Raw genomic sequence first — 26,603 nt, forward strand, 5'->3', positions numbered from 1 at the left:
CTCTATTTTTTTATAGCAAATATCTCGAAAACCATAAAAAGTATGTATAGAATACTGTACACAAAAAATATTCATAATTTTCCACAGAATCGAAATGTGTTGTAATATATAGGGTGTTCGATTTAAAATGAGCGAGTTGACATTCATTTCCGATATAACCGGAAGTGATATTTTCATGAAAATATTTTTAATTAATAGATCACCTCCACTTTAATATGATGCTCAAGTTTCAACTTTTTTTTAGTCATAGTTTCCAAGATACGGATAGTGGTCCATATTCGTTGGATACATTCTATATGGAACACATTAGATGTTGCCCGATTTAACATCAGGGAACAAGCTATTTTACGTTTACTAAACCATGAAATAAGATCATTAGACTGATGCAACTTAAAAATTTCAGAGTTGTGAAAATCGTGTATTTTGCTTCAACTAGCAGGTGTATATATCAGGTAAGAAAAATATTCCAAAACAAAATCAGCACTTTCAATTTTCTGATGAAGTGAAAACAAGAATGGAAATATTAAAGAACTATATCAGACTGAAATGTAAAAATAAGATAAAATTCTAAATGAAACGGAATTTTTGGGAAGTATTAGATCTACCGGAAAGTTCCCTCCGATAATTTCGTTTCAAGTTTAAACATGTATACGCATACTCTTTTGAGTCATATATGGCCATTTCTTTTTATAACTGCATGTACATACATGTTTTCTTCGAAAATAACTACAGTAAAGATATCTCATATCATTATTAAGCTAGACACGATCGTGAAAACAACTACTAATAAAGTTCATGTGAGGCACTGTATGTTGTATGAATTACATCAGAGTAGAAATTCTACCGGAACATATTGATTTGGTGAAAGTTTTTGGAAGAAATGCTGTTTCCGAAAGAACATGTAGGAAATGGATCGAAAATTTTGAAGCTGGTGATTTCGATCTTAGTGATGAGGCACGCTCTGGGCGGCCATCTCTGATTGATGACGATGTTGTAAAGAACATGATATGCCAAGATCCTTTTCTAACAACACCGGAAATCGTGGAGAAACTCAACTCAGCTCAACAAAATATTTTGGTTCATAGTCGAAAGCTACGATAGGTCTATAAATATTCTAGATAGGTGCCTCACGAGTTAAGTGGAAAAATATTGCATAACCGCATCGTCGTATGCACATCTCTGCGTACTCGGAAGAAAAGTAAACCTTTCTTGGACTATATGTTAACTGGTGATGAAAAGTAGATTACGTATGAAAACATTGTAAGGAAAAGAGCGTACTGTAATCCCGGACAACTTACCCCCTCCCCTTCTAAATCTAGATTGAGCCTTGAAAGGAGAATGCTTTGACATCCAAAAACCAATCCATTACGAGCTTTTGAAATCCAATGAAAACCTCAATTCGGAGAAATACTATTGGCAAATGGATGAGTTAAAGAAAGCACTCCAAGAAAAGATGGATGATAGAGATCTTCAACAGGAAGCAAATCATATTGTACCACGACAATGCTAGACCACATGCAGCTTTGACGACCCACCAGAAATTCGCGGAGCTAGACTGGGAAGTTCTCTCGCATCCACCATACCCCCCAGACCTTGCACCCTCCGATTTTCACTTGTTCCTCTCTTTGAAAAATTTTTTGGCGAGAAAAAAGTTCAAAAATGAAGAGCATGTCAAAACAGCACTTCTTGAATTTTTCGTCTCCAAAGACAGGGCGTTTTACAAAAATGGGATTTACAAATTGCCATCGTGCTGGCAAGAAGTCATGAACAATAATGGAAATTATATTGTACAGTAAATATTATTAGATTGATCAAAAACTGCATAATTTTCTTAAATTTCATAAACGGACAGAACTTTCCGGTAGACCTAATATAATAATGGCAAGTAATAACATTGTAATTATAACCGATGTTACTTTTGCCATATTTCTGATTATTTTTATTCCAAACATTTGAATCTTCGACTTAAAATAGACACGTCATTTTAAGAAACATTTTAATGACTGGGATTAATATTATTTTTAACATTAACGAGTGTCACATTCTAAGTGCAGGTGACTGTAATTTCGACAGAATGTAACACTATCGAAGAGCTTTAAAAAGTTTATGAATTTTAACGTGAATTCTTAAAAACTGTCTGAACTCAATACAGACTTTTGGGAAAATTCCTAATTTATTTAATAAAAATTGCCGAAAGGCGTATCATAAAATCAGGTAGGGTTCTCGACTTGATTCAAGGACCCGGGCTGTATGGTTTATTGCCCACAATTAAGGAATCCAGAATCTTCCCAAATATTCGACTCCAATAGGCCATAAGTGAGAGCCAACATCTGGTGGTTGCAAACAATTAAAATAAAAGACTAGATGTCGACGACCAAGGGTCTACAAGGGCAAGGACCATTGATCCATCAAACTTGGGTTATCTTTGCTTTACGCCCGACTTTAGGTCGGGGAATTCCAAGCCCTAACTGAGGGTGGAGCGGGAAAAAGATTTTTTTGAAGGAATAGGAGGGACCTATCAGTTCCTCAAGACCAACCAAACGTAGCAGTTCACAAGACAACCCACTCACCGAATTTTCATACTTTTCAAGTTCACAGCAACTTTAGTAAACAAAAATTTGGTGCTGCAACCCCCAGATGTGAGGTACTCACAAAACTGTGATCATACTTGCACCGATTGCAAGGATCAATTAATTTAAGACTTCAGTTATGAATAAATCAATTAAAGGTTACCTCTCAAGTCCGTTGAATTCAGTTTCTCTCGGCCTGACAAAAACCGAAAGTGGCCCTTCGAATCATTCAAAAAATCCCAGGAACCAGCAGCGGAAGCAGAACCCGCTAATTGGCATCGATCTCCAAAAGATTTTCATAATTAATTGTGACAAAAACCACCTTCATCATCATCATCTTCATATCAAAAAATAAAATGATCTTGTTATACAGGGTGTCTCTCAAAGGTCTGTACAAAATTCTACCACAGATTTTTGAGGTCAAAACATGACGATTGAACCCAATTTACCTTAGTCAAAAAGTGGACGGTTTTCGAAATACAGGGCGTCAAAGTGAAAACAAAAAAAAAGCAAAAAAATTAATTTCTTGGTTGGTAATGCTGCTATATACACAAAATGTTGTATCGGGCGATTTTTGGGGATAAGAAATCAAAATCCGTTTACATTTTCGATGCACAATGTAGAGGGCGTTGTCAGCACTCGATGAACCCTCTTTAAAAGGGCATAACTTTTTCATCACCCGGTATAAAATTTATTTATGACTAAACTTATGTTTTCCTACATTTTTTAAGGAAAAAAGGTCTCTTGTTAAAAATCTCTACGAGGCTTCCTTCTTGAGATATTTGAAGCTTAAAGTTCGCTGCATGTCTTGAACAATAATTTTAATGTACTACATATCTATTCTTACAGTGGGATCGAAAAAAATCAAAACTTAAAAATAGGTTACAAATTACTTGAAAACATAGATACCAAACATAAACACGAAAAAATTATACTTTTAGTAGATGTTCGAAATGACCACCATTGACTTGCATACAAAGATTAATCCGACGCAAGAAATTAAAATTTACCTTATTCATCAATTCTTCGTCGTTCTTTAAAATGTTTACTGCATTTTGAATTCGTCCCCATAGTTCCTCTTCACTATTTATGGCCGTGAAGTATACCATGAACTTTAGAGTCCCCCATAAAAAATAATCCATCGGAGTTAAATCCAATGAGCGCGGTGGCCACGGTACCGGAGCATCATCTCCTCTACCTATCCATCTTCGTGGGTACTGTTGATTTAAATAGTTGCGCATATTTATGGTAAAATGTGGCGGAGCACCGTCGTGCATAAACCACATATCTTGCCGAAGTTGTAAAGGAAGATCTTCCAATAATTCTGGCATTGTATGTTAAATATGTTCCAAATAACTTTCACCACTTAATTGGGGCGGCAAAATGACAGGACCAATAATAAAATTGTCAATTATTCCTGCCCACACATTAATCTTAAATTCATGTTGATAATGTACCACTTTCGTAGCACGCGGATTCTCATCAGCATAAACATGTTCATTGTGTAAATTAGTAATTCCACTTCTCGAAAAACAAGCTTCATCCGTAAATAAAATATTAGTACCAACTAAATAATTGCATAACTCACAACACCATACCTACGAAATGGAAAAATGGAATAATAATTCCCATTGCAAAAAACGGACTAGACAACTCACAAACTAAAAACTATCGACCAATCACATTACTACCGGTGTTGTGTAAATTATTCGAACACATAATTAAGAGCAGACTTGAAAAACTTATTGGGAACAACATACCGAATTACCAGTTTGGCTTTAAATCCAAACATTCAACCATTCACCCACTTTTTGTCCTGACAAACAATATACAAACAACACACCTAAACGGCAAAAAAATCGCAAGTCTGTTTATGGACATCAACAAGGCTTTCGATAGTGTCTGGCACAACGGGCTTCTTTACAAACTGTACAAACTTCACACACCAAAATACCTACTAAACATTCTTAGAAACCTACTGGAGAACAGACGACTGGAAGTACGAATCGACAACACCCTTTCTTTTTCCTTCTCCCCTGAGCAAGGACTTCCCCAGGGTTCGCCACATTCCCCTTTTCTATACAATGTGTACTGCCATGACATATACAACCACAACTTGCAAGACAAACACGCAATAAACGAAACAGCTTACATATTACAATACGCCGACGACACGGCACTCATTGCACATGACAAAACAACAAAAAAAGCCGTGGAGAGACTACAGATTCTAATGGACAACACAATGACATGGTTCTACAAATGGAGACTGACACCTAACGCTGCGAAGAACCAACTGCTACTCTCTAACCATAAAATTAAACTCAACTCCCCAACATTACAGGCAGGTAGACACACAGTAGAACCAACTGACGAAATTAAATACTTAGGGGTTACAATAGACAAAAAACTGAAATTCACCAAACACCTACAAAACATGAGGACAGAAATCACTCGACGAACAAAACATTTTCGAACACTGACATACAAAGACAGAGCCATAAGTACCAAAACGGCAACAAAAATATACAAAGCGATATGCAGACCTCTATTAGACTACGGCCACGTACTGATGGCGAATGCAACAGACAAAACAAAAAAATACATACAGACAACTGAACAAATTGCCTTAAGACTGATCACAAAAATAAGACATCCCGACAACCCCTTACATAACCCACCCACCCAAATGCTATACGAACGCACAAATGTGACGAAAATAACGGAAAGACTACTGCAACTTCGGAAAAAATGGAAGGACAAACCTCATAACTGGACAATACTCAACCACCTCTGCTTGACACGGCAAACTAGACATTCCCGATTCCTTTATCCCTCCGAAACCCTCCTCGAACACTACCAACAACCATGAACGGACCGCGCACGGACGACAATAGCGAACAGTCACTCCTCTCTCATTCTCATCACACTTATGGTTGCCTCGTGGTTTTTTTTTTTTTTTCTCGTTTTGTAGATTATACATGACAATTGGGCAGAAAGGCCAAGGGGCCGATAGCCCATTCACCGGGTGAATAAAGATGGTTATTATTATTATTAAAATATTAGTAACAAAATTTATGTTGTATTCTCTCTGCTCATGGATAAATCGGCAGAAGACCAGTCGTAGATTAAGATCTGGAGGCAAAAGGTCTTGAACCTGTTAGATATGGTATGGATAAAGCAGTTGTTCTTTTAAAGTTCTATTAACAACATCTTTCGATACTCCTATTTCTAAACCTAAGCGTCTGGTGCTTAATTTTGGATCTTCAGTGACTCGGTCTAAAATTCTTCTTCAATTTCAGGAACCCTTGTCCTACGTTCCCGTCCATAATTAACAGTTACAGGAATAAACCTGCCGGTTTTGCGAAGTCGCCTCTCGATGGCACCAAATGTTTGGTGGTTTGGTATGGGTCGATTTGGAAACCTTTCGTTGTACACCCTAACACTTTCGCGACCATTTCCTTGACAAAATCTATAAACTAATAACATATCTGACATTTCTACATTTGTGTAAACTTCGGCCATTTTAAAAATTGAACTTGCACAAAATTTGAAAATTTACGCACAACTTTGAAGCACCTTTAATAATCCACAACATCTATACTACTCATAATAGGTACGAGTAGGTCCAGTTTCATTTAAGCAGAATGAGTAACAAAACATTGGTATGCACAAATAAAAACATGAAGATTTAAATAAAAAGAGAAGAATTGAAGACTTTTTAAGTTTTGATTTTTTTCGATCCAACTGTAAGAATAGATATGTAGTACATTAAAATTATTCTTCCAGACACGCAGCGAACTTTAAGCTTCAAATATCTCAAGAAGGAAGCCTCGTAGAGATTTTAACAAGAGACCTTTTTTCCTTAAAAAATGTAGGAAAACATAAGTTTAGTTATAAATAAATTTTATACCGGGTGATGAAAAAGTTATGCCCTTTTAAAGACGGTTTATCGAGCGCTGCCAACGCCCCCTACATTGTGCATCGAAAATTTAAACGGATTCTTATTTCTTATCCCCAAAAAACGCCAGATACGTCATTTTGTGTAGATAGCAGCATTACCAACCAAGAAATTAATTTTTTTGCTTTTTTTTGTTTTCACTTTGACGCCCTGTATTTCGAAAACCGTCCACTTTTTGACTAAGGTAAATTGGGTTCAATCGTCATGTTTTGACCTCAGAAATCTGTGATAGAATTTTGTGCAGACCTTTTAGAGACACCCTGTATAGAAACACAATATCGAACAATATGTTTTTGAGTTTTAATCTTACTATCTAACCTGATTATTCTACGAACATATTTAGTAAAATTAATAGCACCGCAGTTTCATTTAGAGCCAGGTTCCTCAGACCAAAATAACCAGAATTTATCTCTATATAAAATTTTATTAAGCATTCATTACCGACTACTAATAATGAACGTCCCTAACCTGAATGTGTAATGGGGGGCGTCATTAACCCGAAATCCGCTTTTCTTTTATTTTCCGCGTGGCTCACTTTGATATTTTCATGCCCTCACTTTGTCGATCGTCAGTTTTTTCAGGCCAGAAGGACTCTTAAATAATAAATCTTTGTCTCCAACATGCCACTACTAGTATGTCCGTTCATCGGGTTTGTGAGTTTTTTATGGGTTTTTGTCGCTGGTTTGTTTCATTATTAGGTCGCCACTGAGAAATACGTAGTTCCCGTATATTGCTTAGTATCATCCATTCTCGAGAAATAGCGCAGAATATGTTACCCAAATTTTGGAAACTAAGCATTTATTTTTGTAATTCTACTACGGCAGAAACGAGTATTTTAAGATTTAATATCACTTCTTCACCATAACATTAACCTTGAATATTTTATTACTTACGGTCCCGGTAACTAATATGACCAGAATTGTTCTAAATTAAGCCCTTATAAGTGTCCTTTGTCTAGATTTATGGTATATTATGGGATTCGGGGATAGCCCAATTTGGCTGCATGGCGAAAGCTGCTTAAAACGCCCTGGATCGCCTAAGTGCTTCTAACTTACGCCCTTATAATACCGTTTGCGCTTCGTCGTGGCTAAACCCCCATCTTATTCTGTATTTATGAGCATCTGAAAAGTTAAAGCTTTGGCTTATTTGCCACTCCCTATCCGGTAATTAAGGAATCCTTTGATTATTCGACTTTACTTCTTAAAGTAAGCTCCTTACACCACAGGTTATCCCGAATTATTTGAACATTAAAAAAACGCATCAAAATTATATTTTTTTCGTTGGCGTTTTTCTATGTTTAGAGGTATATCGTAAGTAAGCCGTACACGAGAGCAATGTCGTAAATATTATGTGACTTTAACTACACTGAGTGTCCAAAAAAGTGACTCACTCGATTTCTTTGTCAATCTCGGAGCTTTATGACTTTGTATCAGTTATTCGAAAGCAACCATTTCTCGATGGTTTATAGTCTAACCCGTTGGCTAGAGATAAAAATTAAAAAAACGGATTTTGTTTCTCTCTTTCTAGAAGTTAATGAAAAAAATTAGATTCATATTTTTCATAATTTTTTTAAATCATTCTGTGTATGAACACACTTGTGTTAAAAAATTTTAAACGTTGTATGAAAGTGCTTTTTTTTAAACAAATATTGAGTTTTTCAATTCATTGTTTTACCTTTAAAACTGTCGAAATCACAGCATTTTCATGTTAACCATGCATTCGGCAAAGAATCCAATCCAAATCAATGTATTATAAATACAAACGGTATTAGTTTACTTAACATGTTTACTGAAAAAGTATGTTTTGAACAAGATAAAATCACCAAATTAAATAAACTCAGTAGCGGTGATTGCCACTTCTAACAACTCTTAGAGGTCATAATGTTGTTGGCATACTGGAAATTAAATTTAGTACGACTTGGTCTGGTATGATATTCCATTTATCAACGAATGCATCACGCATTTCTTCTAGAATTACTAAAGGCCTGTCGCAGAAATGCACCCTGCACCCTAAGTCGTTCCATAGATGTTCAATTGGGTTCATATCTGAATCTTGCGCAGGCCATTGCATTGTGTTGATACCAGCTGTTTCTACGAAGCTTCAACCGATTTTTACTACGTGTTATCTGGTATTATCATGCATTAAGATAAAATTAGGACCAGTTAGTTCAGCATACGGTTGCACATATTATTGTAAGATGTCGCCAATACAGATCTGCGCTGTCATTCATTGTCAAAGAGAGAAAACATGGAGCGGTGTACGTACGTTCATGGAAATTCTAATCCAGACCATGACTGAACCTCCATTTGAATTCTGGCACTTTATAAACAATTCTTAGTTGAGTCTTCCGTCCAATTTGTTATATTGAGACAAAACCTTGATTCGTCTTTGTATAGGTCGCTGGACCAATTGTGAATGTTCCATTGTCCATAGGATGCAACGAAGTTTCTTGGCACTGTGTTGTGCTCTGGAAATAATTTAGGACCTCTTGCAGGCGTTCTTGCTTTAAGATTGATTTCCTGAAGTCGTCTAAAAACAATTTGTTTGCTAACTATGGTACCCCGAACTTGTCGGAGATTTTGTTGCGACTCCACTGCAGTACTAAATCGATTATGGAAAACCTGTAGAGTCACAAAGCGATCGTCTTTGGGGGTTGCTTTTCGGGGGCGACCAGAACCCGCCCTTCGAGCTGCGCTTCTAATTTATTTGCACTTTTGAAGCGTTTCACGTGCTGTGGTAAAAGGAATTCTTACTGCACGACCAGCACATTGTTAACTAAGACCATCATCCAATACAGCAACCGGTTTTAACATTTATTCATGTGTAATAGGTATTTTTTCTGTTCCCATTACACAATTACTTTTTGTGACAATGACGATATTAGCAAAATGTGTATCAAACGTCAGATATGGGTGCAACTGTTTTTGACAACCTACTTAAATTCAATGCTGTAATAGTAGGAGTGGATTCTTTGCTAAATGGAAGGTTCCAGTGAAAATGCTGTGATTTTGACAATTTTAATGAAAAAATAATGAATTGCAGAACAAAATGTTTGCTAAAAAGGGCACTTTTCATCATCGTTTAAAAGTATTTAACACAAGAACGGTGTTCATGCACAGAATGGTTAAAAAAATTATAAAAAATATTAATCTAAATTTTTTCATTGACTTCCATGAAGGAAAAAACAAAATTTGTTTCTTTTTCATTAATAGCCAAGGAGCTATGCTTTAAAGCGTCGGAAAAATGATTGAAATCGAATAATTGGTATAAAAGTTATAAAGCCTCGAATTTGACAAAATTACATAATTTTTTAGTGGAAAGGAAAACTTCTATTCACGATAACAATTGTAGATTCTTTATGGAGATACGCTGAATATATTCAGGCATGAACCTTTTGGCCCCGTTCGTTTTCATTTTGTTTAGATTTTGTTTGTTAACATTGTGTCTTACACAGACCATAAAATGCAATTACAAGAGATCAATGTCAAAGGTCATAGCTATATGATTTGATTCAATTTCGTTGGTTAAGCTTACATCATTAATTTAATTTGTAATATTTTTTGTATGAAGTAAAGCGCCCGGTGATGAGTTATTATTTTTAAATTCATTATTAAAATGTTTTAAATATTGCAAACACCAAAATATTATTTTCTATTAAACGTAAATGGGATTTTAATGCGGTGTAGGTTCTTGGGTGTATGTATATCAATCATGTTATCAGACATTTCCTATACTCTCGTTCAAGTTTTTCCTCTATGACATTATGTTATCTTCTCCTATATTCTCATACAAAGTTTTGTAGTATAGGCTGGTAGTGATGTGTGACTTTAAGAGCATTATTTAGTAAATTTTAAACTATTTATAAACGCCCGTTTAATGAGTTTTCTCTACAGGGTGTCCAACGAATATGGGTCATTAGCCATATCTTTGAAACTATGACTAGAAAAAAGTTGAAACTTGAGCATCATATTAAAGTGGAGGTGATCTATTAATTAAAAATATTTTCATGAAAATATCACTTCCGGTTATATCGGAAATGAATGTCAACTCGCTCATTTTAAATCGAACACCCTATATATTACAACACATTTCGATTCTGTGGAAAATTATGAATATTTTTTGTGTACAGTATTCTATACATACTTTTTATGGTTTTCGAGATATTTGCTATAAAAAAATAGAGTTTCAGCCATGAATGTATTTTCTAATAATTCGAAAATGGCTAAGAATTTTGCAATGAAATTCTGCGCTATTTTACAAAATTCTTTACAGTCTTTGGATCAGTGAGTTAAATCAAGTTTTTTCATACAGGGTATTCAGAAAGAGAGTCCAAAATTATCATTCAAAAAATGTAAAAAGCTAAATTTTTTAAAATGGGAACCCCCTATTTTTTCAACGAATACATATTTAGCACCAAAAATAAGTACTAATTTTCAGTCAAATTGTCTATATTTAAATCTAACCGTTTTTTGATTTTATTAAAAAAAAAACACTTTTCAATGTTCATTACTTAACAATTTATTTTAAATAAAATCTAGAGCTACAAGGTGGCGCTGCTCGCCAGACTTTAAGCATGGCGGCACTTGTAAATTATTCAAACGAAGATTATCTCGATATATTTATTATTTATGGTGAATGCAACAAAGTATTAACCATAACATGCCATAAATTTGGTATTCGATATCCAGAAAAACTGAAGTCATCACGGAAACTCCTCAAACGCATAATAGATCATTTTAAAACGAGCGGATCTGTCAAAGCATCTTACAGAAGAAAGAAGCCTATTGTTGGGGATTGTTGTGTAGTGGTATTTTCATGAGAATATTTTTAATCAATAGATCACCTCCACTTTACTATGATGTCCAAGTGTCAACTTTTTCTTAGTCATAGTTTTCAAAATACAGATAGTGGCTCATGTTCGTTGGACACCCTGTGTATAGGAATCAATATTTATTGCAAAAGAATTATAAGTATCACATATTCCAATTTGTCACAATATCGCCTATATTCAGCTCTCCAAAACTAAAATTCTAGATTAAAAAATACTTTTCAATTTCACCCCTACAAAATTCCAGTCTTCCTTAATTGTTCTTAACACAAAGACAAATGGTAATATATAGCTTTATCGGTAATTCTAGAATTTAGTATAGCCCTATGGGACATGAGGGTATAACATTTAACGCCAAAGGGATGAATATCGGTGTATTCCCTAAAGGCCCAAATAATTAGATTTTGATTGGAAATTGTTCCTAATTCATATTTCATTATATTCAACGAAGTTTGAACATGTTTGAGAGTTGGAAGTCTTCATTTGTGATACTCGTTTTTGCAGGAAAATTCGTCGAAATCATAAAAATGCGAAAGTAGCAACTTCGCAAGACAAATCGACATCAAGGTTGCTGGTACGGTGGCTGAAGGCTAATAAAATTCACAACCACTTTAAAAGGATATTAAGGCTTTAAATATATGGAGGAATAAATCGGAAACGAATTTAAGCCACCGTACTTTAAGGGCCAATTAGGCAAATAAACGAGTTGTCGGCCTAGCTGGCGCTCGGCTGCAGACTGCTTCTAACTTTAATAAAAGGTAAATGATTTTATATTTTCCGATCTATGTGAAGAGATTTGATAAAGGATTTTACATGGGCCACCAATTCATTATTCACAACATCTCGTTAAAATTTGTTATTTTCAAGTATTTTTTTTTTAATTCTACAAAATTTTATTTATTTAAACAATTAAAAATCACAAAGTAAGGAAAAATATCCAATTTTTCTTGCTTAAAAAATAGTATAATCCAAAAAACGTTTTAGCCAATTTTTATATTAAAAATGTTTCTTGTGTGCTAGAATTAATAGGAATAATTTCAATAATTTATATTGATGCCAAGTTTTGTTGTGAATTGGTCAATATTATACACTCGTGTGAGAGCAACTCTGGGGATTTACATTAAACTCTTAAATTGAACATATTCATATGAGAAACTTAATCGAAAAAAGGTTCTGGTTAGTGATAAGAAAGAGAATACCAACACAAACTAGTCAGGTTCTTATATAGAGAATCTTGGTCTTGATTATATTAAATGAAAATTGATATTGCTCTACATCCAACCAATTAGGCCTTGGTCTTGGGCTCGGTTTCACTGCAAAACTCTTTTAGTGTTGCTTTAGTTTTTAGGAGAAGTGCTAGTGCCTATGAAATTTTAGTTCTAGTCTCATTTTTTAACTCATTTTTATTTATACAGAGTGATTTGTAAACAAATTAGAATATCTCTTGTAAGTGGTTGTCGAGAGGGAGATGAAGAAAAACAACTATTTTCCGGGGACCACTACTCTTATCTATCAGTATTTGGCATAAGAAAGCCAGCATGAGTCAAACAGCTTTGCAGATATCTTATTTTACTACATTATCTTGTACAGAGTGGGTTTTTTAAAAGTACAAAGACCAATATTTTGAAAATTCGACCTCCATTAAAAGAATTCATAAGTACGTGTGCCATAATATGATAGTCACCCTAAGTAATTTTTTTACAACACGGGCGTGGTTGCGATATATCGATGGAAAACATTTTCAATAAATTTTACAATGGTACAAAAGGTTCCGGAATTCTGTCCCAAATTGCATCCAGTATTACCTGAAATGCAAAATCCACAAGTAAAACACCTACCTATACCTACAATTAAACGATTTTCAATGAGAATGAAATAATAGAACTGGTAATTCATTCAAAGCTTCGTTTTAACTAAATCAAAGCATAATATTTGTTGCTGAATATGAATTATTTTTTATATCTTGATAGGTGCTATGAAATGTTGTCCGTTATTGTCCATGCAAACGTATAAATGATATTCATATTCTTAACGCACATTGAGTTACGTTTTCTTAGGAATTCTACGACACTCATTGATAATTCGCTAGCTTAACCTTTCAATTATTTCTGGTTGGGTTTTGAACACTACAGACTTCAAGTGCACCCAAAAAAAATAAAAAGGTGTGAAATCGGGAAGCCTAGGAGGCCATTCTATCGCCTCTCTCATTCTGATTCATTTTTCAGGGTGATTGATATGTAGCTACTGCCTAAGGGTAAAAATATAGTGAAACATAACACCTCATCAGGCACCTCGATGTTCACCTTTACATTCTGCTTGCCAAGAATTGAGTATCGTCAACAATCTATACAGTGAGCACTCGTGGGTTGGAACAAATTCATTTAAAATCACGGAATTCGTTTTTTCGAGTAACGCTCAAACACGCCGATTTTTATTTTTGACTACGATTTTTTTTTATCGTAAAATCATATATTGGGGTGGCCCAAAAATAAATTATCAGCATCGACGTAATTTTCTTAAATCAAACCACCTATTTTTTATTTCATTTTTAAATTCTGTATCGAATTCTAATTATATTTCGTCTAACATGTTCTGTTCCTAAATTCCACAGTAAACGAGAAATTTAAAATTGTACAGGGTTATTCCCCATATTTTTCCTCCGCCCTAAAATCTTTATTTTCGAAAATAGAAAAAAATAGTTGAGACAAATGTTTTAGTTTTTATTGTGAATTATCAGAATCCCCCATTGGATGAAACGAACGAGCATCGTAAAGCTGTCAAAAAATGGCAAGTTGTGTTTTTTCAAATAGAACACCCTGTATATTTATACCTTTTTGGAATCTGCTTGCCTCCCTGATTTCAAATATACACAGGATGTTTCAAAATTATGGTGACAAATCGATAGAGGTAACAAATTATGGAAAAATAAATATAGTTTACTTAATAAAAGATCGTCTTAAGACCCGTCATTTCTGAGACACAGGGTATTAAAATTCTACTTTGTTTTTCTTTTTTTTTTTGTTTATTTTTAAAATACTGGGACTATTGAAATACAAATTGGTGTATCTTTGTTTCGTAATCAGATAAATTTGATGGGCATAATTAAAATATTGTAAATAATAGAGGGCGCTAGTTATACCTGTATCATTACATATTTTCATCTAAAACTTTTTAAAATTTAGATTTATCGATAAAAGAGTTCAAGAATATTAAAGAACTGTCAATTCTACATAAAAAAAGTTACTCTTAGTAAAATACTCTAAAGTGAACGGTTGTCCAGCAAAATGACAATTATTGTCATATCGACTTTAATAAACCATTGAGCGTTAGAAGCTACTTTAAAATGGAGTACACTTTTCCTGAGTTGACTGATATGATGCTTATTTATAGTGAAACTCAAGGTAACGCAACAGAAACCGAAAGAATTTATCAAGAAAGATTTTCTACTCGACGACATCCTAGTAGGACAAAATTTCTAGCAAATGTTAGACGCTTGCGTGAAAGTGGTACATTGTTGCGTAATAGGTATGATACTGGTTCACCAAGAAGAGTTCGTTCTGGACATGTAGAAGGGGATATCCTCCAAAGAATTAAAAATAAACCATCCACGAGTACTCGGGCAATTACTAATAAATTGGGAGTTTCAAATTCGACAATTTGGAGAACTTTGAACGAACAACACTTACATCCATATCATCCACAAAGAGTGCATGCACTGGTCCCTGATGATTACTCGAAGCGACTTAATTTTTGCCAGTGGTACATTCGGCGCATTGCAAGAAATCAGAACTTTGCCAATTTGATACTATTTAGCGATTAAGCGCAATTTACTATAGACGGATATTTCAACATCCACAATAGCCATGTTTGAGACAAAGAAAATCATCATTTGACTCACGCTGAAAACCACCAGCACCGTTTTTCAGTCAATATTTGAGCTGGAACAGTAGGTAACCATTTACTAGGTCCTATTGTATTACCACATCATTTAAATTCAAATAGATATTTGCAAATTTTATGTGATAATTTACCAGACCTTTTGGAGGATATACCACTAGTAGTACGTCGCAAAATGTGGTATCAGCATGATGGTGCTCCAGTTCATTCTTCCATAGCAGTAAGATATCATCTTAATGAGGTTTATGGAAGACGCTGGATAGGTAGGTTTGGTCCACTGGCATGGCCTCCTCGTTCCCCTGATTTGACCCCCCTGAATTATTTTCTTTGGGGTCATGTAAAGGGTTTAGTGTACACGGAACCAGTAATAAATGTTGAAGAATTAAGTGAAAGAATTTTCAATGCTTTTGATGTGATTCGGAATACCCTAGCAATTTTCCAAAGAGTACAACAAAACTTGTTACGACTGTGCAATTTATGTATTGACCAACGCGGGTCATCACTTTGAACATTTATTGTAATATTAGTGTTTATTTCATTGTAATTAAATAGTATTAAAAGCGATGATAGAAAAACCTCAGACTTTAAACAAAAACGTTTAATGTCGATATGACAATAATTGTCATTTTTCTGGACAACCGTTCACTTTAGAGTATTTTACTAAGAGTAACTTTTTTTATGTAGAATTGACAGTTCTTTAATATTCTTGAACTCTTTTATCGATAAATCTAAATTTTAAAAAGTTTTAGATGAAAATATGTAATGATACAGGTATAACTAGCGCCCTCTATTATGTACAATATTTTAATTATGCCCATCAAATTTATCTGATTACGAAACAAAAATACACCAATTTGTATTTCAATAGTCTCAGTATTTTAAAAATAAACAAAAAAAAAGAAAAACAAAGTAGAATTTTAATACCCTGTGTCTTAGAAATGACGGGTCTTAAGACGATCTTTTACTAAGTAAACTATATTTATTTTTCCATAATTTGTTACCTCTATCGATTTGTCACCATAATTATGAAACACCCTATATATATATATATATATATATATCTCATACATTTGGTTTAGCCATGTGCTCTATGGACACGTTTAAAATTTTCATTCTCAAAATCAAAGTTGCCACAAAAAAAACACGAATTTGTTAATTAAAATTGCATTTTCAAATAGTTTACGAGGTATTCAATTGTACGAATAGTTACTGCACTAGAGAAGCGTCAAACTTTCAAAATCAAATATTTCAAGAAAGAGTTAGATCAAGATAAACACTTCTACCAAGACACCTTTTTTGCCTAAAACGTGTAGGAAAACACGAATTGAGTCATAAATAAATTTTATACCGGGTAATATAAAGTTATACCCTTTTAAAGAGGGGTAATCGAGCGCTGACAACGCCCTCTAAATTGTGTATCTAAAATATAAACGGATTCTGATTTCCCACCCCTAAAAACCCCCCGATACAACATTTTATGTAGATATCAGCAGAACCAACGAAGTGATTAATTTTTTTCGATTTTTTAATCTTAACTTTAACACCCTGTATTTCGAAAACTGTCCACTTTTGGATTAGGCAAATTAGGTTAAATCATCATATTCTTACCCCAGATTTATGTGGTAGGATTTTGTACAGATCCTTTACAGATACCCTGTATATTGTCGTATTTTGAAGGTAATAATTTTGATTATTGAAAGCATTTTTCAGTAACTGAACATTTCAATATTTTAGAAAATCTTTACAGTTCAATACCTAGAGTGGCTCGAATTTTTCATAAATTTTACAAAAAAGTTTATAATGTTTTCAAGAAACGTATCACCCGTATAAAATAAAAACAGTTCAGGGATTGACCGAAAATAAGATTGTTCAAAGACAAAATTTTTGTGCTGAAATATCAAGAATGTTGACAGAAGACCCAAATTTAACCAGAAATATTATATTCACAGATGAAGTTTCCTTTACGACATGTGGCATGTTCAATCGGCAAAATAAACGGTATTGGAGTACGAACAATCCTCATAAGCACCAAGTAGTCAAAATTCAGGGCCGTAAATCGATGAACGTGTGGTGTGGAATTCTGGACAATAGAGTTTTGGGACAAATTATTTTTAAAGATCCCTTAACTGGTTAGAAATATGAAAGATACTTAGCAAATGAAATTGAAAACCTTTTAGAAGATGTACTAAATCGAGAAGGGCTGGTTTTAGGAAAGGAAGGATTTGGTTATAAGAAGGAGCACCTCCACATAATGTCCCAAGTGTCACTAATTTCCTAAATAATAAGTACCAGATGTGTATAGAAAGACATGGACCAATTAGGTGGCCAGCAAATAGTCCAGATTTAAATGTAGTGGATGCCTTTTTATGAGGTTTTTTAAAAAATAAAATTTATTACGACAGGCCTGAAAATCTCAAAATACTTCGAAATAAATTAAGCGAAGGAATTTTGATGCTCAACACAGAAAATAACAATTTTATTAGTAATACATTATTAAAATGGAAAAATGATATAACCAAATGTTCCAAAGTGCAAGGAAGATATATAGAAATATAGAAAAATTACTTAAGAACTATTAAAATATAAAACGTTAGTAGTCAGTTGTTTATTTTTTATTTAAATAATGTTTTTCCATTCCATCCCAAACCGGGCTTGAAATACTCGTAACACTTCAGTCAACGTTTGTGGTATTTCGGCTTCAACTCTATGCTTCAATTCTTCAACATTTTGTGGTTTATTGATTTATTTATTGAATTTCAGATAACTCTATCGATAAAAATCTAATGGGGTCAGGTCTGCCGACTTTTTTGGCCATTCGATAAAACCTTTCCTTCCGATCCATCTATTTGGAAAAATATTGTTAAAGTAATCTCGTACTGTTCGCGAATACTGTAGGGGTGCTCCGTCTTGTTAGAACCATGTTGAATCTGCTGGTATATTTGCGTTCTGATCATTTCGGTAAAGTGTAGTCAAACTGGATATTATGTAATTTTATAGCAGAACTGAACAATTTTAGAATTAAGTATTTTGTCAATAAAAAAGAGACCCACAATTGAGGTACCCACAATTCTGACTCGTATGTTTATTTTCTGAGGGAATTGCATTTGACTTTCTATATTCCAATATGGGTTTTTTGAGGGTCAATATCGAAAATTTTGCCTGTTTATCGTACCATTCGAGCAAAATGTTGCCTTGGCAGAAAAGCTATTTTGCTTAAAAAATGTGGATCAGTTTTGCATTTTTTCATCATTATTTCGCAAAATTGTAATCTGCGGTCAAGATCATCTTCAATAAGTTCCTGGACTAAATGTAATTTGTATGGGTACCATTTGCTCTTGTGTAAATATTTTAGAACAGAAGATTTACATGTTGACTGTTCTACAGCTACTTGTCGAGTTGACTTATAAGGATTTTTCTGTAAATCGACTAAAACATTCAATTGTGTGTCTTGTGGAACTATCCGATGGTCGGTTTTGTAATTGTCTCTACGTGACCCAAATCTTTAAACTTTATTTCAATCTTACTGATTACTGAACGTGTAATTGACCTCATCGGGTATTTATTGCTAATCAATTCGCAAACTTCACATTGTGTTCGGGTCCTGTTGCTGTTCCTTACCATAATCAAAGTTTCTATTCGTTGCTTCTCCGTTAAAGATGCCATTCTTTCAAGCTCTGCAACTGCACTTGACATTGACTTATTTAAAATAAAATTCCAACACCATTTCCATATGGTTGAACGGGACAAGGCAACAATAATAAATTGAATAAATAAACAATTGAATGTTTTGCTCGATTCATAAAAAAAACCCTCAGAAATCCAATTGATAATAGTTAATGGTCAACAATTTGAACATTTAACTTAATTTGTCATTTTATTTTTTTAATAAATTTCTTCGTAGTTGTGCAGCAGATGCGGTTCTTGTCATTGATATGTACAATCGTAAATTTCTCGATAACTGTTGAATTTAGGAATAGGATACGTTACATGAAACATACTTGGAATTTGATGGAGAATTTAAAAATGAAACAAAAAATGCGTGGTTCCATTTGAAAAAATTAAGTTGATGGTAATAATTAATTTTTGGGCCACCTTGTATACATGATGTTACGGTAAAAAAAAATCGTAGTCAAAAATAAAAATGGACGTATTCGAACATTATTCGAAAATACAAATCACTGAATTTTAAGTAAATTTGTTCCAACCCACGCGCCCTCACTGCGCAGGGTGGTCTTCCGGGAAGTCCCTCGATCGATCACGAGAAAGCCATAATTTGGAAAAATCTGAAAATAGGAGGATATACCTAAGTCGTTGGGGGACACACATTAAAGGTATTTTCAAGATGGCGTCACTTCCGGTTATACCGGAAGTAAATGTCAACTCGCTTATTTTAAATGGAACGCCCTATATTTTATTGCATTTTTGGACTCTACGATGAATTTTGAACACCTTTTATATGAAATATTTTAGGCATATTCTTAACCATTCTGGAGATATTTACACTGATAAAATTTGACAGTTGAGTGGAGAAGTGTACATCGCCGTTTATCGTAGTTGATTTTTCTATTTTCTTAAAAACAGAGATGTTGTAAAATTGTTGTTTGCTTCAGAATGTGATAGTGCCCCGCCAAATGCCTTGATATGGCAGACTAAAGGAGATCGAAAATGAAATATGGATCCAGTAAATCAACATCGTACTAAGTAAATTCTTTCATTTATATCAGCAATTTATAGGATATTCAGATCAATAGCATAAATACTTAAGAATTACCCAATCTACGTTTAATTACTTCTTGCAGTTTATTAAACTAACTGTCGGAGGATGACAATATACCAATTTAGATAAGCTCCCCATCATCGTGGAACAAAAATTAGCAGTAACACTCAGGTAGCAAGAAAGATACAGCTTATTTTGTTGATTTTATCTCTTAAATACATAATGAGTTTTGTTTTTAATGATTAATGAAGGGATTTAGGAAACTAGTAAACCTACGAAGTCGGTTAAATGAGAAAAGAATTGCAGCTTCAGGGGACTAATTTAAAGCCATTATTGATTTCTTGAAAAAGTTCTTAGCTTACGAGGTGTTTAGCAAAAATCAAATTTCGCCAATTTATTTTAATCGATCTAATCGTGTAATTATTGCTTCTAGAGAAATTATGTAAATATGAATATTATAGATAACTGCCCTGATCAAAACAGGCTGATCAGAATTTTTTTAACAGATGTCATTTTTGAGATATACCATAAAATTGCTGTTTTTTAAATCGGAATCATAATAGATTATGAGTTCTTTACAAAGGTATTTTTTTCAAGCTTCAAAATAACAGACCGCTTTTTCTCAAAATGGCGGACTTAAAGCCTGTTTTTTTTTCTAGTATTTCGATTTTAAGATAGTTTTCCATGAAATCGTTCATATCGATTTGTAACGTTTTTAAAACTGATAACTTGCATCACTAAAGTCCAATATAAATTTAAGTTTTTCAATTGCTATGATAAGAATTTTTTAAATTGTGAACAAATCTAATACCTATTTAAGAATAATTATTTATTAATTACCTAATTAATTATCAATAACAAAAAAGTTCAAAAAGCCTTCCATTATTTACATATATGTTGTGTCGCTTTAAAACTGAAATTCTAGCTTTGCTCATTAAACGCCCATCGTTAATATCGAAAACTTTTTCAGCCGCTTCTCTAGGAGCTTATACTAATTTTTAACATTTTCTGTAAACTTTTTTTTTTGTTTTTCATGACGAAAAACAACACTCAACAAAATCTCGCTTTTTCGGACTTGAAAAATTTATTTGAAAAACTTACGCACATTTAATAAGTTCTCGATTTGAAAAAAATTTATCAAAGTAATTTAAAAATTTAAATTTATATCCAACTTAAATGATGCGAGCTGTCTGTTTCAAACAAATAGTAAATTAATATGCTCGATTTCATGGTCAACTATTTTAAAATTGCAATAATGAATTTAAAAAACTAACTACAAATTAATATAATTTTAAAACGTGAAAAACTACCTTTCTAAATAATTCATAGGTACTATCATTTTCATTTAAAAAACAGTAAGTTTATGCCATGTCTCAAAAATGGCAGTTTTCAGAAAAAATCTGGTTAACTCATCTTTTCAGGAAAAAGTTATTTACAATATTCGTTTCGTAATTCTTTTAGAACCAACAATTACGTAATTAGATCGATTAAAAGACATCGGTCAAATTCGATTTTTGTTATATGTCTAGTAAGCCACAGACTTTCTCAAAAAACCACAATTGGCTTTAAATTGGCCCCCTAAAGCTGCAATTCTTTTCCACTTAACCGACTTCAGGATCTCTTCGCTATATGTTAAAAACACTCATCTTGTATATAATAAATTATTAGTGTATGCTGATTGCATATTTACAGGGTGTTAAAAAAAGATTGTGAAATAAAATTTAAAGAGGTAATATTATGAACCAAAATAAGCAAAAAAATCTTAGTAAACATGGGTCGGCAAAGTAACGGTTTCGGAGATATGGAGGGTTATTCTTTTTTGAAAGACTTATTTCTAATTACTTATTACTTATTTATTCTCTACAAATAACAAAAAAAACTCTAACAAAAACAAAAAAATACAGTTACCTAAGGTGTTCAAAGTACCCTCCTTCCATTTCCAAGCAGGCCCGACGTTTTTGTCTGAAGGATATTCGAACCTTTTCTAAAACCCCATCGTTGGTTTGGATTTGTTGGCATTTTTGATTCATCGGTAGCTGCAGCTCCTCAAGACTATTTATAGGAATAGCATAGACCAATTTTTTCAAATATTCCCCAAAGAAGGAAATCTAGAGGGTTGAAATCAGGCGATCTTGCAGGCCATAATAGAGATCCGCCCCTTTCTCCCCATATACGTGGAAAAGTTTGGTCTAAATGCTCTCTAACGACAATTGAAAAATTAGCTGCAGCACCATCATGCTGAAATCACATTTGTTGCCTTTGGTCTAAAGGAATGTCGTCAAAGAGATCGCCCATTGTGTTTTGCAGAAAGTTTAAGTAAACAGCGCCTATTAAACGGTTTGATAAAACAACAGAACCTAGAAATCTGTCGCCTACAATATCTATCCAAATGTTTAATGAAGAACGTGTCTGATGTCTAGATTCTATGAAAATTCCATAGAAATTTTTATCGACCCAAATATGTCTATTGTGAAAATTTTTTGAACAAGTAAATCGCTTAGTTAAAAAAATATCCGAAGGTCTATAGGATGGGTAATACTGCTCTGCAATATTCTTACATGTTGAGAAAGCCTTCGATAAAGTTTGGCATGACGGTTTACTATACAAGATTAAGCAGATTCTACCACAATTTTACTTAATTTTAAAGCAATACTCAAGTAACCGCATATTTCAAGTAAAGGTTGACAATAAATTATCTCAGTTCTACGATTTGATTCTGGAGTACCTCAGGGATCTGTATTGGGGCCAATACTGTATTCAACATATACGGCTGACCTAAAGTGTAATGATGAAGTTATGATAGCAACATTTGCTGATAACACGGCAATCATAGCAGTTGACATAGATCCCATAAAAGCGACACATAAACTACAAGAAAACATTAATATTCTGCAATCATGGCTATCAAAATGGAAAATCAAAATTAATTTGAACAAATCAAAACACGTAACCTTTACTACGAAAAAAGATACATGTCTAGCTGTAAGAATTCATTAGCAACCAATCGCTCAAACCAAAGAAACAAAATATCTTGGAATCCACCTAGATCATGGGTTAACATGGAAGAAGCATATCACAACAAAAAGAAAAGAGCTCGACATTAAATACAAAAATATGTACTGGTTAACAGGGCGGCACTCTCAACCATCAGTAACTAGTAAAATTTTAGTATACAGGGTGTTTTCTAACTACGTGTAAAAAATTTAAAGGCGTAATCCTCGAATGATTTTGAGTCAAAAATGTCTAATAAACATATGTCCGCAAAAGCCTTGTTTCCAAGGTACAGGGTGTTGACAGAAAGACATTGAAAAAGGTTTTAAAGGTTTCTAAAGGTTTGGTGGTATTTACTAACTTGTTTATTGTTAGTTTTTTTTTGCTACTTCCACTACTATAAACAAGATATTCAGTGTTATTTTGGCGTTTTACTCTCTAAAGTGAAAGAATTTAGTTCTGTGTCCCAAAAATCAGATTATACCTCAGTTTTGAAAATTTTCCAAATGCCTAATTACACTAATCAAGAAATGGCCAATATGGTTTTTGTTTACGGCCTTGCTGATGGTAAGTGTTTGGTAGCGAGGTGCATTTACATGGAAAGGTTTCCAAACCACCAAGCTCCCAACCACCAAACCTTTAAAAACCTCTTTCAACGTCTTTGTGATACAGGATCTCTTATGAAAACTCCAGGAGGAGGAAAGCCAATAACACGTCGAACACCAGAAGTGGAGGAAGAAATCTTAAAACGTATTGAAGAAAACCCCGGAACAAGTACTCGTAAAATAGCTGCCGTTTTAAATATTAGTCATAAAGTAGTGTGGACTGTTTTAAAAGAGCAACAACTTTACCCGTACCACATACAAAGAGTACAAGCCTTGTTGCCTCAAGATTTTCCTCCACGTATTCAGTTTAGTCAACTGACCCTACAAAAAGTTGCATTAGATCCACAATTCCTTTCTCGTGTATTGTTCACAGATGAAGCGACGTTTTCCAGAAGTGCAATTATCAACTTCCACAATAATCACATTTGGGCTGATGAAAATTCTCATTCAATTGTGGACGAGCGGTTCCAACATCAATTTTCTCTAAATGTATGGGCCGGTATAGTTGGAGATTATTTGATTGGACCCTACTTTTTGCCGCATCATCTTAATGGAGAAACATATTTAAATTTTTTGCAAAATACTTTATCAGTTTTACTGGAAGAAGTACCTATTGCACAGAGGCTTCAAATGTGGTTTATGCATGACGGTGCGCGAGCACATTTTCCTTTACGCGTCCGCGAGCACTTAAATGCAACTTTTCCAACTAAATGGATAGGCAGAGGTATCCCAGAGCCTAATCAGTCGTGGCCAGCAAGGTCCCCGGATTGTAATCCTCTGGACTTCTACTTTTGGGGTGATCTGAAGAGACTTGTCTATGCTGTCCCAATAAACACTCTAGATCAACTTCAGGAATGTATAATTACCAGATGTGAAACGATACGCAACAAACCAGGAGTTTTCGAGAGAGTGAGACAATCATTAACAAGAAGGATGGAAGCGTGCATTATGAGTAATGGTGGTCATTTTCAGCAATTCTTATGATTAATCATTAAAGCGTTCCCCCAAAAAATTGTCTTTTCTGAAATTCAAACACCCAAATTGAGTCATTTTGGAAATAAAATCTCTTTTTCTTGTCACATTTCAACACTCTGTATCTTGGAAACAAGGCATTTACGGACATATGTTTATTAGACATTTTTGACTTAAAATCAGTCGAGGATTACGCCTTTAAATTTTTTTACACGTAGTTAGGAAACACCCTATATAAATGCATCTTAAAACCTATTTGAAGCTATGGCATTTAACTATGGGGTACAGCCAGTAACTCAAATATTGAGATCCTCCAACGACTTTGATCAAAAATAATAAGGAACTTAGCAGATGCCCCCTGGTATATAACTAAGAACATGCTATACAACGACTTACAGATACCTGCCTTTAGGGAAGAAATTGAGCGCTACTCAATGAAGTATCAAGCTCGACGAACCAACCATCCAAACAAATTAGCAGTGGAACTACTAAACCCAATCCAAACAAGAAGACTCAAGAGATTTCACCAGACTGATCTTACGGAACGATTCTCTAATTATCAACTTACTCAATCATGAAACTAAATATAAAAAAAAAAAAATGAAAACATGGGGATTTTCGTCGGCCCAAATATGTGTATTGTGAAAATTAACAACTCGATTTCATGTGAATCCGACCCCATCAGTAAAAAGAATGTTGACAAGAAAACGGGGGTTTTCAGCATCATTGCGTAAAAACCAGAGGCAAAAAACCAATCGTTCTTGATGATCAAGTGGATTTAAGGCCTGTACTCATTGTAAATGCTATGGATAAAGCAGCTGCTCTTGGAGGATTCTTTAAACAAGAGGAATACTAATGCTTACCCCGGCTAATATCCTCCACAGACTTATCTCCGGATTATTCTCTATTCGTGCTAAAATTTCTTCTTCTACCCTAGGAGTAGATACTGACCTTGATCTTCCGGATAAATAGTATTGTTTGTTCAATAAACCGGTATCACGCAATATTTGATGAATTGTTCCAAACATACGATGTAAAGGAATCTGACGAATTGGATAAGCTTCAGCATAAACACGTACATGCACGACCATACATCAAATGCATGTCGGTTAATTCTGCGTTAGAGTAAACAGCCATAGCAAATGAAAACTCGTACACAGACAATAATCAAATACTTAAAGTTTATACCATGATAAAAAAATACAAGTTTTTGCAATATAAAAAAATTGGGTAAAAAAAGAATAATTTTTATTTATTTATGAATAAATAAGTCTTTCAAAAAAGAATAACCTTCCATATCTCCGAAACCGTTACTTTACGGACCCATGTTTACTACGACTTTTTTGCTTATTTTGGTTCATAATATTACCTCTTTAAATATTTTACAATATTTTTTTAACATCCTGTATATGAGATGTAGCACCGGTCGTTTTTACTTGTCGTTGGGCAGTTTGTTCCGTATGTCGTTCATAAACAGTTTTCATGAGCAACTGTTCATCTCTTATTTGAAATGCCAGTTTGTCTTTAGGAGTTAATTTTTTTTAATTGGGAGAGAGTGATGTAAATCATACTATGTCTTTATAATTTTTATACACATTATTTAATACTTCTCTCATCTTCTTCATTTTCAATTTTTCTTGTTCTAGTTTCAAATTGTTCGTACCTATTATATCTGTCTGAGAACGCCGTTTTCGATATTCCAAATCATTCCTCAACGAACGATTAACACCAGAATTTTGACCAACACTTGATGTTTCCGAAATGGACATACAGTACCGAGCAAATGTGGAGAAACTGTTTACTGAATTATAAAAAATATATTCTTATTATTTATTTTCCAAATATGACTACGATGGTTGTTTACTACCAGCACCAAAAAGCAAATAGATTATTTATTTATGTTTTCTTTTTTTTTATTACTGATAAACTTTTTTTTTCAATTTGGCGACGAGCAAAAATAAAGAAACAAATCTGAAATTCCCTTTTAACCTTTAGGTGCTAAAGTGACCAGTTGATTTTTCAGTGTTATTGCCGAAAAGTAAATATTGTGACAATGCCCAAA

At 33.8% G+C, this 26,603-nt stretch overlaps 1 protein-coding gene across 1 annotated transcript; it reads left to right on the top strand.

The window, feature by feature from the left end:
• Positions 1-23,555: 23,555 nt before the first annotated feature.
• On the top strand, positions 23,556-24,743 carry LOC136347044 (uncharacterized). Its single transcript, XM_066296676.1, has one exon. It carries the CDS (start codon positions 23,561-23,563, stop codon positions 24,551-24,553), a length of 993 nt encoding a protein of 330 aa, XP_066152773.1. The 5' UTR covers positions 23,556-23,560; the 3' UTR covers positions 24,554-24,743.
• Positions 24,744-26,603: the final 1,860 nt, after the last annotated feature.

Source organism: Euwallacea fornicatus, chromosome 26 (assembly GCF_040115645.1).
Source record: "Euwallacea fornicatus isolate EFF26 chromosome 26, ASM4011564v1, whole genome shotgun sequence".
In the NCBI taxonomy this organism is placed as follows: Eukaryota; Metazoa; Arthropoda; class Insecta; order Coleoptera; family Curculionidae; genus Euwallacea; species Euwallacea fornicatus.

Excerpts from the sequence above, each read along its gene's own strand:
- LOC136347044 (XM_066296676.1), top strand. The coding sequence starts at position 23,561 with ATGGAAAGGTTTCCAAACCACCAAGCTCCCAACCACCAAACCTTTAAA.